We start from the raw sequence: 15,165 nt of genomic DNA on the forward strand, positions 1-15,165 counted from the left end.
ACATCGTCGGCTACAGGGATCTCGATTTATTCGTCGCTAACTACTATCTGCGCCCATCTTTGCCTCAGGTCCACATTTACTGAGCTGCCTCGAGTGCGTGCTGCTTTTCAGTATATTCTAAGGCAGCCGGACAATCAATGAGCTGTCTTTAGAGACACCAAATCAGCACTCGAGAGCTTGAGATCCCTACCAAAAGAACAGCTGGCCAGGAAAATCAATCGTTTGAAGCTACAAACAAATTAATACAACTGGAGGAGCACAGCGTGGAACTGCTGTGGATTCCTGCACACTGCGGAGTTGGCGGCAACGACGCCGCTCACAAAGCGGCCTCATCGGCCCCCAACCTCTGCATTCAAGCTCTGCCCATGCGAGAAATATTGCGGCAATACTGGCCTCATCGAGCGCATGCGAAGGCCAGATATCTATCTGGACTGACGCAAGGCAGCAAGATGCACCTGTTCCCCTAACTGATCCCTAGGGCACCTTCAGGATGCCACGAAACCTTAGCTAGCACGAGCAAGCCGATCCGCATAGATTGCGCTTCAATGTGGCCGGCACAGGACATTATCTCTACAAAATCAAGCAGGCATCTTCACCTTTTTTCTCCATATGTGACACACGAGAAGACATTCATCAAGTTGATGCGTGTGTTCAAAGTACATAATGCACAGACAGAAAAACTCATATTATATCTGTGCAGGCCGCTTGGTGCGGGACTTGAGGGCTGTTATGGGTTTTCCCCACCTCGTGAAATTTTCCCCACCCAGGGGACCCTTACGTGCGGCGGAGTGTCAAAAGATGGCGTTCTGGCTTTTCTTCTTTATGGACAACCATGTTTAATAACGTTTGGCCAGGATAAACTGAAAATACCTCCCATTTGTTTTCCCGTGCTTTTCGGACTCGTCAAGTTCCCTGTATGACTTTTAATGCGTAGCATTCTTTGCCGAGGACCCCCCAGTCGGGACCGTGTAACGTCCTGCCAATCCACAAACAGGCATATTTCGCGGGAGTTCTGCATTTAATCGTTATAATAGCCCAAATGGAGATAATTGGCAGGACAGATTTTTGAAGAAAAAAAAACAACAAATAAGAAAGAAAAGAAAGAATACAATTTTGACAAAAATGGCCTCACGACATCAAACACGTGCATCACGACATCAAAAACCAAACAATAAGCAAAAAAGTATCCACAGAACGTTGAAAATACGAAAGCAAAATAGCAAGGGAGTCCAAAACCCCTGTAACGGTTTGTATTTCCACAAAAATACAGATTTGGTGAAAGGTCCACCTTTACTCGTTGTAGTACTAGCCTAAAAATCGATAATTCATTGGACAGAATATTAAAACACCAAAATAAAAAAAAACAAAAAACTACCATTTTAACCAAAATGACGTCACAAAACTAAAAATATGTAGCCTAATTAATTCCCGCAAGAACCTAAAAATAAACAAAAAAGCCTGCAAAATATTGTTTGAAATAAAAATAACAAATTCCAAAAAAGAGCAAAATCGTGTAACGACCTGTATTTTTATAAAAATGTAGATTTCGCGGAAGTTCTACCTATAATCCTTGTACTAGCGTAACTGGAGATAATTGGTAGGGCAGAATTTAAAAAAATCAAGAAAGAAGAAAAATAGAAAAATGACATTTTAAGAAACAGGTTCTGGCAAAATGAAAGATATTCAGCTTATACATCGCCCCTTGAAACCGAAGAATAAGCTTAAGAATTCCGCAAAACAACGTTCAGAAGACGAAATAAACACTAATGAAAAAGGAGAAAAGCTGTCTACCGCTTTCCATTTCCACAAAAATACAGACTTGGCGGAAGCTCCACCTTTAATGATTATAATAGCGGAAATGGAGATAACTGGTTCGACAAAATTCTGAAGAACCAAAAAATGAGAAAAATAGAAAAATCAAATTTTAACAAAAATGATCCGACAAATTGAAAAATTATGCGTCCTCTACATCTCCCGCCAAATCGGAGACTAAACAAGAAAATTCAAGAAAAAAGAAAACAAGAAAAAAGAAAACAAAATAAAACTTAAAAAGAACAAAATATCGCAACGTATTTCGCCACTGATAGCCATATTTGGCTGAAAAGAACTCACAGTCTTGATATGCGGCATAAGAATTCACCTGTGGAAAATAAACCCATATGATATGATTGAATTTGAATGCTACGTATTAGAAAACAACTCTGAATTTCTGGACATTTTTTCCCAAATAGTCCTCCGTACAGTTTCTGCAAACTCTACGAGAAACAAGAAGGGAGACTACACACCAGAAACAAACTCATTCATTCATTCATTCATTCATTCATTCATTCATTCATTCATTCATTCATTCGTTCATTCATTCATTCATTCATTCATTCATTCATTCATTTGCACATTCATTCAACTGAGCTAGTTCTTCGCACTAATATTTAGTCATACCAGTTTTTACATATAAATAGCGGAACGGTAGGAAATTAGAGTAACAAAGAAAGATAATAACGATTAAACGAGTTTTTTAAAAAAAATTATTATCTTTGTTCACTAGGAATTCTCTTCGCATAAGATCCATTTTGCTGCCTAAAAAGTGGTAATACAAAAGTTTCCAAGCAGAATTTTTTTAAAGGAATTTTTCCGTTGAGAGACTTTAAGAACGAGCAGATGGCGCAAAAGTCATCTCTGAACATCGTTGTTACTTCAAACGCATTCAGAGTTAGTTAATTAACCTCCTTTGCGAAATTCGCTGGCACTGATGCGCATAAAAAATCGTTTTAGAAATTTTACCTGGACGAGAAACTATGACAGTTATTTTCATGCGTAACTGACTATTTTTTCATGCGTAACTGACTATATTACTTAGAAAAGTTTGATGAAACAAAAGAAGTGATACCAATTTTCCGCTAACGTAATTATGCTTATTTTACTGGGTTCATCCGTAATGCCACAGCACGAGGTCTGGACAGGTAATTTGAAGCGTGCTTTTTGACATCCGTATAGACTCCTGAGACACGACTTTTCTGAATTTCACCGCGAGCATGTACAAAGGACGTGTAAATGTATCTTTATAAGCGGAATGTGTGTTCGAGATTTCGCCGCAAGTTAGAGATACCCAGTTTGTGAAACTTAATCCAGAGCCCTTTACTACGGCGCGCCTTATCACCTGTGTAGCGCCAGCGCGTTAAACTTCATAATCAAGTCAACCTATATAAGCTCCCAAAATCTGGTGTGCCACTAAAGATATGAAAATACTTTCTGGTGCTTATAGATTGCAAAAGATCATAAGTTTCTCGTGAAAAAGCCCAAGGCGGGTAAAAAAAATCCATGGATGAAGGGCTGTATGGTGGCATGGCTAGAGCTACGTTTGCGGCCTTCGAGCGAGCTCTCCTGAGAACGTATTGATCCATATCGTATAGCGAACGTGTTTACATGGAAGGTTCAAGCACACTGCTATCAGCGTACCGCACCCCACCAATGTTCTACGCTTTGTTTTGTCACCTTAGCACTGGTTCCAATATTGTGTCTGTTGCGTTAGGCTTGCAGTATAGCCCGGAAGAATGCCTTTATTCTAGACTGTATTTTATTTTTAAAAGCACCGGGTAACGCCTGTCAATTGTGCTCATGTATCTCTCTCTCACACACACACACACTAACACTCACGCACACAGGCACGCACGCACGCCCACACACAAACACACACACACACACACACTAACACGAACGCAAGCACGCACACACACGCACGCACACACGCACGCACACGCGCAGACACATGCACGCGCCCAAGCACACATGCATGCACGCACGCACGCACACCCACGCACGCACGCATGCACTCTCACAAATGCAAGCAGGCATGCACACGTACTCACACGCACGCAAACGCATGCGCGCTCGCACGCACACACACCCGCACGCTAATGCGCATGCACACGCAAACATACACACACACACAAGCACGCACGCACACACGAACGCCCACACGAACGCAAGCACGCACGCACGCACGCACGCACACGCACACGCGGAAACGCAGACGCAAACGCAAACGTGCAAAGCAAACTCGCAAACGCGCACGCACACGCATGCACGCATGCACGCAGAGAGAGAGAGAGAGACGGCCTGACCGTAGGAATGAAAAAAAGTTGCCTTATCAAGGCATGTTCAAAGAAGGCTTGCAATAGAGAAGACGCCGGACAATAAAGTCATGACTGAAACAGATTGAAAAATTCGCCCGGGTGACAGATACGCCATTTTGCAAACCAAACATAGTGCAGGGCTGGGGGAGCGACAATTTTGGGAAGAAAAATAAAGAAAAAACGAAAAAAAGACAAAACGAAGTATAGAGGTAAAAATGCGTAGTGTGGCGTCGTGCGGCGCCATGATAGTAGAAGGAACACCGATGCAGAGATTCGGGACCCGAGGAACACCCGCCCTTTCTGAGCAGCATTAATAAAGTTGTCAAAATGGGACAAGAATAATCACCTCAACACCAAACAAAGAAATGTAGGACGGCGATCACGCAAGGACAAACAAGGAAGGAACGGGATGCACCATTGTTGTTCTTGTCAACGCATGGTCGCAAGCACCAACTCAGGGGACATTCTAATACCGTTAACCAAGCGGCCATTCTGTTTCCCCCTCGCCAATGAGCGCTTCCAGACAACCGCCGGCTTTCCCAGCGAATGCCAGAGATAAGGGAAGCCCGGCTGCCACGCCATGCCTCATCACTCTTTCGGAGGGAACGGATGGCGCCCGCGTTAACATGAACGCCTGGTTCACATCAGGCGCGGCGGTTGTTGTGGGGGGGCCGGCACCACGCTGCATTCGTGCAGAGGCAATAGTGGAACAGAGCACGGAAAAACCGCTTTATGCGACACTAGCCCTCAATAAATAAATAACTTCACTCTCCGGAAGGTCCAAAAAGTTCGAAAAGACGGGAACAACCAGGAAGCGCTCCCAAAGAGTGGAAATCTTATGTCTGCCAAAACGCTGATCGCTCATACGGCAGAGGCAATAGATAAAAAAGAATATGATGCTTTTTAATAAGGTTTCCTACATGAATTGTTGCAGTTATATTGTACTTGCTTATCGGAATACGATTAGTTGCATTTGCTACGCACTAAATTTGTTTAACTACTATTTTCGCAGAACTATTCAGAAATTCTTGAGAGTCACGCGAGATCTTTCTGGTTGTTCGTTACTGAAATTAAGAGTTTGCCCCCTCTTTGAACAGTCGAATATGCATTCAGGGCGACCAATCGAGTTTTTTTTAGTTAGGCCCTCAGATTTACGTGAATACCACCTCAACAGTGAGGCTATGCGCCCTGAGGGCACAAATTTGATTGATTTATGTCGGTGGCTTAATTAACTAAAATTGAATAATTACATTTTTAGCGGCTGCATGTTTGTATTAAAAAGTTGGACGTCATCCTGTTTCTACGCAGTTTCATTTGGCAGAATTCTTCTAGCGTATCCGTACTTAGAGATATCGAACTGTGAAGTAAATTGCCATGCGCATGATTGCGCGTGCAAGACAGCGAAAACCAGCGCAACGCTCCTCCATTTTGTGCCGTGCCCGCTGTGTACCGTGTTAAATTTGACAACGGAGTGGAGGCATAGGCAAAAGTGATAACTTGCAACCTCCCAGTCTTGGGTGGCGTTATTGCAATCTGCAGTAGTCGTAACCGCTATTGAAACACAGAACAAGAAAATGGGAGCTTTGCGCCGGTCCTTGCCAATTGCCAATTTACGCTGGAAAACGGTTTAAAATATCCGCAGGTTTGTTTCGAAGTGGTTCGCTCTGCATGGGTTAGGAAGCGGCAAATTGGCTGCCATTAAATTTCTCAAACTTAGATTAAGACAGAAAAACATATGGAGCGTGTTGGCAGAAAAGCTCAAACGCGTTTTAAAGATACCATTTGTGTAGCAGTCCATCCAGCCAAAAACCACGAAATTTTTCATCCAAAGTGACCAGCATGTTTGCTATAAGGAAATACAAGGACGCGGTAGATTGATTCCAACAATTTGCGGCATTCGATTAAGTTTCAAAGAACAACATTTATTGCCTACTGTCAACGAATATGTTTCTCATGGATAATAATTGGCGGCCATAGAAGCGAGTTCGGAGAAGATAATTGAACACTTCGATTTCTTCTGTTTCACCCATTATCCGCATGCCTGTGTCTCGCTTATGCACTAGTTGAAACGTTGACAAGTTCCGGCATTGTAACCGAACGTGTACATTTGGCTATAGTGTTGTTACATCAGCTCACCCCTCGACGGCGCAGGGACAGTTTACAGTATTCAAAAAAGAAAGCATACACAGGTTCGCCATGGAACTGCAGTGCAGTTATGCTTTATTATTAGGACTTCCAGACACTATCAGCTGTCGCAAAATTCTATAAAATTGTTTTAAACACCTACCTAATTTTAATCTTCTGTTCTTCTCAGTTGCGCGGGAAACAGCCTTTGTCGAAATTTAAATTCATGTCGATCTAATTATTTGCCAAAACCGCAAAAGGTTAGTATCAACTATCAACCGACAAAGGCTTTATAAATTTTCACGTTTGATTTTAAACACACGTATCTTCCGTATTTTATACGCAAAACTGTTCTGCACGCCTATATTACAGTCCCTCTCTTGCTCTCTTGCTCCGCGAGGGTACGCTGCTGCAAATATTTTGTTTTACGGTGTGTTACAAGCTGTAATTGATTTAGAGCAATAGATTTGTTTCAAGTGGCGCTTCACCATTTAACATTAATGAGGACACGAAGTAAGAAACTGAAGGTATTTTCGGGTGGATTTTTTTTGTTATGGGAATTCACGTGTTTTCATTCCGGCTTGTCGGTCACCAGAAGTCCGCAGGTATCACCTTTTCTACGAGTCGAAACAATTTCACTGTTTCCGAACGAAACACGTTCGGTTTTAACAACAGCCGCAGTAGAAGCAAATATTAAAAAATGCAATTTATCCATACGACAAAAAAAGTTCCATAGAATAACTGAAACGACCCTAGTGATGCCAGGGTTCAGCGAAAAACGAGACCAAGGCGTTAAAAGCAGCTTAGTAGTTTTAATAGTAATAATAGGTCATAAATAATTTGTGTTTTATTGTTTTATTTAAGAATAACCTGCATCTTGTTTCTGAATGATCTTTTTCTACTCTAGCCTAAAATTTTAGAAAACTGTCAATCTTTTACAGTTTTGTTTACAATTCAGACCAGAAAGAACTACGGCAGAGTTTCATTACGTTATGCGTCGGAGAAATGCCAACTGACACTAAAGGTACAGAACTTTGGTTTAAAGCAAACTAAGGTTTACTGCATGGACATGTCAATACGTGGCTAGCGGAATGGTGGGAGCATCTGGGTCTTAATTTGGCACGTTTTGTCTTTTAGTTTGGCACTGTGCTTACAACTAAACACATGCTTTACATGAGAATATCTCCGAAGGGAAGACGAACCAAGGGCAAAAAATTTTGTCCAGACAAAGACCGTGCACTGCCGCACGCGCACACACACCTCTCGGTCGTTGATGAGCCACTTCAGGCCATGGGTGGGCGTTCCTTCGTCTGTAATGCAGCTGAGATCGACCAGGCTACCTAGGCTGTACCGCTTCTTGCTGCCTTCCAGCCGTGGGCCGTCCATCTGGGGACCTGCGTCCGTGGGAAGAATTAGTTGATTGATTGATTGATTGATTGATTGATTGATTGATTGATTGATTGATTGATTGATTGATTGATTGATTGATTGATTGATTGATTGATTGATTGATTGATTGATTGATTGATTGATTGATTGCATCGCGTTAATCTTCAATTGAACGAGTTCTTGAGTGAAGCTTGAAAGGAATGGAAGGGCGGTCAAGTTGAAGGGGAAGGGCGTGATACCAACGGCGTCGTTCCCTGTCATAGTCAGCATCACGTAGGTGATATTTAAACGTCACTGTCAGCTAAATCGTAGTGTCTGGCGTATTCACGATTTTTGGTGCGAGGCAGGAAAGAAAGTCACTGAGGTGACGACAAAATGTCCGAATGGAAGGTTTCGTTAAGCCTGCACCAAAATGAAATACGTTCATTCCATTCAGTTGCACGGCATTACGAGGGTGTAGGAATGAAATGTTTTTCCATGCGATCTTTGCTTCGTTACAAAAATAAAAGTTCCCCGTTCCCGTTCAGCTCCGGAAGAAAAAAATAATGGTTTCTAACGATTCATAACTGCTCGTGCTTGCGCGACAGAAATATTGAGATTCAAGAAAATATGTTACTAACGTTGACAATTATGTTTAAATAAATTAGGTATGATTATTGGTTTTTTGCGAAAATGCCCGTTAAATAGCTCAACTGCACGAAAACAAATCCGAGGGCAGCTACGCATTATTTGTCATATACCTCTTGACGGCGCCGTTGCAAATGCCGCATCACGTTTCCACCCTCGTGCCCAACCTATCTCCAAACTGTCAGCCAGCTTTTATCCGTGCCCTATCGTAGGAGAAAAATCTTCAAGTGCTACCTGTTTTTGGGCGTCACTTATTATTGTTAGGTTGGAACATTCCGAGCCTCCAGAAATGACGCTACTGCGCGCGTACACTCAATTCTTGAGTTGGTATTGGACCCAAAGATTGAAACTATTACAAATGAATTCGAGGCAATTCAAAGCCCTCCTGTACAGATTTAGAATGCTCTGTCTTACGGGGCACTCAAACTCCGGAACACCTTTTCTGTGTCTTCACTCTTAAACTAAGCTGTATGAGAGGAAGTAGCAACGGATCGACATCAGTACCTTCAGCCACGGCGTATACAGAAGTCGAAAGGATCACAGCCAGAAAACTAGTGAATATTCATGTCGCGCATCCGCACTGCAAGAGTGTTTTTCTAGAAAAGTTTTAAGGATAAAAATTCCTTTCCCGACACTGTGCTTTCCGCCCCTTATGAAATGTTTTCCGCAGCGCCCTCCTACAGGTTGCGTAGAAGGCCAACATGACTTGTACCTGTTTTCATTGAGTGTGCCGCTGTTATTCGCTGTTTGCCCTGCAAACTGTACGCTACTGTGACCACACAAACATCGCATTTCTTCTTCTTTATTATTATGTCGTTCTTCAGATTATTAATGCGTTCTTAATAATGTATCACACCCTTTGCAACGATGCCTTATGGCGAATATAGGTATGGTCATCATCATCGTCATGATCAGTCTATCTGCGCCCACTGCAGGGCAAAGGCCTCTCCCATAGATCTCCAATTATACCATTCCTGTGCCAACTGCGACCACTTTATCACACCCAACTTCTTTATCTCATCTGCCCGTTTCACCTTCTCCTGCCAACTGCCACGCTTGCCTTCTCTATGGATCCACTCTGCTACTCCTAATGACCAACTGTTACCTTGCCTTCGCATTATATGGCCTGCACACACGCATTTCTGCTTCTTAATTTCTACTAATCTCTCCTTAACACGCGTTTGTTATCAAAACCACTCCGCTCTCTTGTCCCCTAATGTTTCACCTATCATCTTCCGTTCCATTGCTCGCTGAGTCGTCCTCAATTTAAGTTGAACCTTATCAGTGAGCCCTCCACGTTTCTGCCCCGTAGGTGAGTACCGGTAACATGCAAGTGTCATACACTTTCTTCTAGTATGGTAATATGCACTTTCTTCTCCTGTAGGTATGATAATAGTAAATAAAAAATTCCCGGGCCATCTCCACTAACGTGAAACTTGGAAATGGGCGTGGCATGCAGTGTATAAGTATATTCTTGGCGCCTTGGCATTTCTCCCAATGGAGATGAAACCGTTGGGGGTAGAGGTATAATGCAGCTTTGCTGCAAGGGTCTCTTGCCTTTTAAATATGAAGCGCTCTAGCGCAAAGCTTAAACAAATGTCCCAGTGATTTTTTAATACGCGTTTCGAAGCGCTCCAGTGCGACTCGTAAACGAGTGTCCCGGTGTTTTTTAGTAGTCGTACGTACGTTCTATCGCAAGGCGTAAACGAGTGTTTTAGTACCGGGAGTACATGAAACGACGATTACGACGACGATTACGACGACTACAATGACGACGACGACGACAGAAGACGCCAGCAGCCTCAGCCCCTAAGGGGCTTCGTCCCTAATAAACACGTCGGCATGTCTGCGACGCAGCCAGCTGCGCGAGGCGATCTTGCGGTCAGCTCAGCACTAACCATTGAGACAAACTAAGAGAAGAAAACAGGCAGTATGCGTGCCGAAGGCGATAGGGCGGCAGCGAGTATAACGGCGATTTTATACCAGTAAACCGACGGCAATCTCCCAGCACGCTGCGTGAAAGTTGAAATGAACCCTGAAATGCCTTATCTTTTCACTCAAGTGGAAAACGAAAACAAATTTTTTTGTTCAGCTTCTACCTCCTCGCGCTCTGATTTGATATGAACTCTGGGTACACCTAAGCGATATTTTGTTCGCAACGCGTTCATAAAACGTAGAGGCTTAAAGCTTAAGGAAGAAGACAAACGTTGGAAACGCAGATCAATGAACCCGTGTGACATCTTTTAATACAAAGCACTACCCAAAATGCGGTCACGTTTACAGGAGGGTGCAGGAAGCAGGTACAAGGGGCATATCTCAAAAGAACCTACAGCAGAAGGAAAGATACAGAAATAGGGCTATAAACCATACGTTGCAGCGGACCACAAACCCAGCTATTGTGTTATTAACGCGTCCGTTTCTTGATATTTCAAATATTACGTCGCCTTTAGAATGCAAATTATGCTGTCGAAAGCACAAGAATTGAGCCTTTCAACGATTACTGCTGCCTGCCGCAATACTCTTCCAAACGCCTTAGGGTATATGCCACTCTACTGATGTATGCGTAGTTGGACCTCACTAAGGGATTAAACAGCGAATTAGCTTCAAGAACAGCTTGTTTAGCTAGATCGTTCCTTTCGCCAGACAACTAAGCTGCTGGTCGATCAAGCAAAGTTTGCAGAAGCGATGATTGTAGATTGTCATCGATTATCGATTAGACCGCAGCTTGTATTCCCCGTGCCGTCCCAGGGCAGAAAGGCTTCTTCAAAGAGCAGAGGGAATAGTGTTGCGTACAGAATCAATTAAGGCTTCAAAGCAACCTAATTGCTTTGGTTACCCCCACCGAGGCACCCAAGATCTCATTTTGATGCGGGCAGAAGATGCGAACAGCTTGTCTAGCTCCGACATTGTCGCCATCTCTATTCTGTGGGAGATTTTGAGCACCGTAGCAGAGCTACATCTTTTCATATTGCCTGGCTTAGGGTAATTACGAGGAACTTTCCTTTCGACCACCAGGCGATAAAAACCTGCCGGTTGTGTTTTTGATAATATCGTCATCACTTTCAGAACGCTGTTTTAAAATATGGTCACCAATTGCAAAGAAGTGAAAAGACCATTCCCTGAGCCCTATGACGGTTTGGCGTGTCGCGGAATTGATGGCCGCCTGTTGAAATTAACGCAGCAGGACCTATGTTTATAGTAACAGACCAGCGAATGAATAAATTTGAAACGCGTGTGAAACTCGGACAGTTTTGTAAATCAAATATTGTCGCCCCCATTACAGGCATTTTAAACCTAGGTCGACGTAGAGAACGTCCAACCGACCCATTGATGGGAGCACTTATGGCTAATGGGAAAGAAATTAAGACATTTACAGAGCTGACCCACGCCGAAAAAATTCATGCTGTCCTTCCATAACAGCCCCATTGGCGGAAATAAATAAAATGAGTGAATAAACTTGATATTTCCCCTGAAAGCTACGCGCAGTTTAGAAACAAGTTCATAGATTACAGTTTTTTAGCGTAATTGGGACAAGGCATGCGTGATCATGGAGCAACGATTGAAGGTGCCTGTTTAGATTCGAACCATTATATTCCAGCCAGACATAAAAAGACGCGACGTGTGCTGTCTTCAACTCGAACTATATTATACGGAACCAAAGAAAATTTAACTGATCATAACTAATAATATCACCCGCCGCGGTGGCTCAGTGGCTAAGGCGTTGTGCTGCTGGCACGAGGTGACGGGCTTGATTCCCGGCCTGGGCGGCCGCTTTTCTGATAGAGACGAAAAGCAAAAATGCCCGTGTGTACGAGACTTCAGCGCACGACGCTAAAGATCCCTAGGTGGTCAAAATTAATCGGGAGCCCTCCGCTACGCGTTCCTCATCGCCTGCGTTGCGCCGGCGCGTTAAACCCTGCAAACAATCAACAACAAATAATATGGTATGTAACAGCCATAAACTTTATTGAAGTATCCACAGTGATATATAAATGTATTAGGAATACACATACAGCATCGGTCCTTGCGTGAACAACCGTTTTGTATTACAGGAGGCCATAATTGAAATATGGGGCCTGTGGGTTCACTCGCCAATAACAAAAGCCGTGACACCCATAGCGACCCATAGCGTTATCCGTATAGGTTGAAGTGGTAGTATGTCTCCGTAAAACGTTACTTGAAATATTCTATTTACAGTCCATTAGAGCCATTGTCTTCTCAGGGCTTCTTCGGTGAAATGTCTTGTTAAATCACTTCCACGTTCACCGAAATATTGCGTATTACTTCAAAGCACTCAAGAACCGCGGTTTTGTAGTCTGTTCACTCCTGTACCCGTCGCGGTAACTCTGTGGCTATGGTGTTGTGCTCCTGAGCATGATGAACGCTGGTTAGATTCCGGCAGGGGTGGTTTACCCAGCTGGTCAAAATTATTCCGGAAGCATTCTAGTCCGACACGTCTCGCAGCCTAGGCGTAGCTTCGGCAAGCTAAACCCACAATCAATCAATTAGTCGACTCTTGTAGATACCGTAGTATCTTACGAGGCTATTGCTACGTGGCGACATGACAAGTTAGGCGAAACTTGGTTGAAGGTAAGGCGATGCATTTACAGGCCAAACATTACAGCGCCGAGCCAAGCTGTGCGCGAAGCACACAGAGCTTCCTGCCTTGCGGAGGTGGGAAAGTACACAGCTATGTCATCTTCCCGTGGTAGTCCTCTGACTACACAATGCAACTGCGGAAGACTCGACCTTTGCGCAAGTAGATACGAGTTAGACATCTTCGAACAAAGCATAAATACACAGACACTAGGCGAAGAACTGACAGGACGACGCTGTACTCACAATTTAATCGAAACCGCAACACCACATAAGCACTACAACCGAAACCCACGTGCCCACATACCATGACGCACAGCAGATTATACATATCTCAAACTGACTGATCCAAATCCAAAAAAATTGTGGCTGATCCCTCTGTCATAGGAATCGGTAAAACGCGAAAGTGAAATGTGCAGCGAAATTTGCAGCTGAGAAAGATTTGCGGGTAGGCGGCTGTCTTGCGGGTGTGCTTGGCGAGCGACGTCCTGCTGGCGGGTCACTTCGGCAAAGGGGTATAGACGTGATTTTCGTGACGGATATGACGTCAGTGAAATCTTGGTGTATTCCGGCGTAGAACACTTTCGTGTTAAAATATAAAACCAGAAAACGAACAACCCTAAGTATAACGTACCCTTTATACTAAGGGTTGCTTCCCCTTAAGAAGACCCTGTGTGCAGGCGCGCACCCTTTACAGGCCACTTGATTCTTTTTAGTGGCGTCACTTCGGTGACGTATATGGCGTCACTGAAATCTTGGGGTATCCGGGAATAAAACTCTTTCGTGTTAAAATGTGCTCTCGCCCAGTGCTATAGACGGGTCAATAATGCGCAAATCACACCTTTTGCTAATGTGGAATGCCTTGATTTGCCTAGTGAGCTGATTGCCATGAACCGAAGGGATGGTGCTATCTTGAAACAGGGAAACGCACCCGCGATCCCAACAATGCCCTGTGATATAGTGCTTTGTGTTTTAGTAAGTTTGGTGTTATGATAAACCAGTATTAAAACAACAACCAATCTAACTGACATAAACATGTCAACAGTGCGCCAGCTGGGTCTGTGATGCGCTTCAGCGCAAGCGACCGTCTGCATTTGTTCATTTAGTATGTATAGGTGGACGACAAGCCGAAAAGCAGGAACGACTGCTGCTTTCCGACGGTATTCCTCGGCCGTTCCGCATCAAGAACGTCTTTCATTGCGTTTTAAATCCGGGATTGTCAAACAGGCATCTGTTAGGTAACGTACGCGCTCAATAGGATATGACGATGGGAAACTCATTCAGGTTACACGCAGTTTTCATTCTATGCTATTCTTTCTTTCTGGGTAGTGAGGGGCATATCTGTAAATAAAACTCGATAATTCCTCTACTCACTACGCATAAAAGAAATCGGTAAATAAATGCGCGAACACAAGACGTGCAGGTAATCAAATTGTGTTATGCACTGTACAAAGTGGTAAATTTGTTGATTCCTACCAGTTCGGCAGTTAGACGCACTTTTAAATCGTATGCGATGACTGTATTGGCGGTGGTTGTCTGATCACACGATATATCCCCAACAAAGACGCGCACACTGACGGAATAGAAAGGGCCGGGAAGGAAATACAAAGACAAGCACCATGTGCTTTTTACTTCGATGTCTGCTTCGCATAGCCAATGTCCACCACATCGTTCAAAGCTCACTGCCCAGCGTTGCGTCTAGTGGTGACACCGGAATCCCCTCTCGGTGCGTCGGACGCCGTGCCCCGCCTAGGGCCGCCTAATCCCCACGGGTGCCGTCAATGGCATCCGGTACTCAGAGCGATCAACGCAACGCGGATCAGAGACCCGGCCAAATGATCCGCAGCGGAAGGTGGGACCCACAAAGCGCCGGAAACATCCGTGATCCCTTCCCCTCTTTCGGGGCAAACAGCCGGCGGAGTTTATTTTTCTAGCTGTTTTCGCGTGTTTTTTTTTTTGCCCGCTTTACGTCACGAAAAATGGTGTTGTGAGCAACGTTCTATAGACCCTGCGAGATCTTCTCTTACCGGGCACGTCAGAGCATGGAAATTCCTGCGGTCTACTTTAAACTAGTACGTAGAATGTTCGGTTGTTTTTGTTAAACTTATACCCCCTCGTTGCCACCCCCGGATATAGCGCACCTATCAATCAGGGTTTGTCTGTCATTCTTCTAAATCCTCTTCTGATGTTTCACCGGAACTGTTCGCACTCTAATGGCTCAGTAACGACGTCGAACTCGGAAGAATTGGTAATAAGAACTGGAAGCCCCCGTGGTCTCATTGGAGCTGCCCCTATT

The 15,165-nt window shown here is 44.1% G+C and overlaps 1 protein-coding gene across 1 annotated transcript in view; it reads right to left on the reverse strand.

The window, feature by feature from the left end:
• Positions 1-15,165, reverse strand: part of LOC144179514 (uncharacterized) — a 191,207-nt gene that overhangs the window by 20,393 nt on the left and 155,649 nt on the right. Inside the window, exon 6 of the mRNA XM_077707894.1 lies at positions 7,518-7,651. Within this exon, the coding sequence (XP_077564020.1) occupies positions 7,518-7,651 (134 nt within the window). The remainder of the gene's footprint in view (positions 1-7,517; positions 7,652-15,165) is intronic.

Source organism: Haemaphysalis longicornis, unplaced genomic scaffold, assembly GCF_048455015.1.
Source record: "Haemaphysalis longicornis isolate Haplotype H1 unplaced genomic scaffold, Haemaphysalis longicornis Haplotype H1 scaffold_4, whole genome shotgun sequence".
In the NCBI taxonomy this organism is placed as follows: Eukaryota; Metazoa; Arthropoda; class Arachnida; order Ixodida; family Ixodidae; genus Haemaphysalis; species Haemaphysalis longicornis.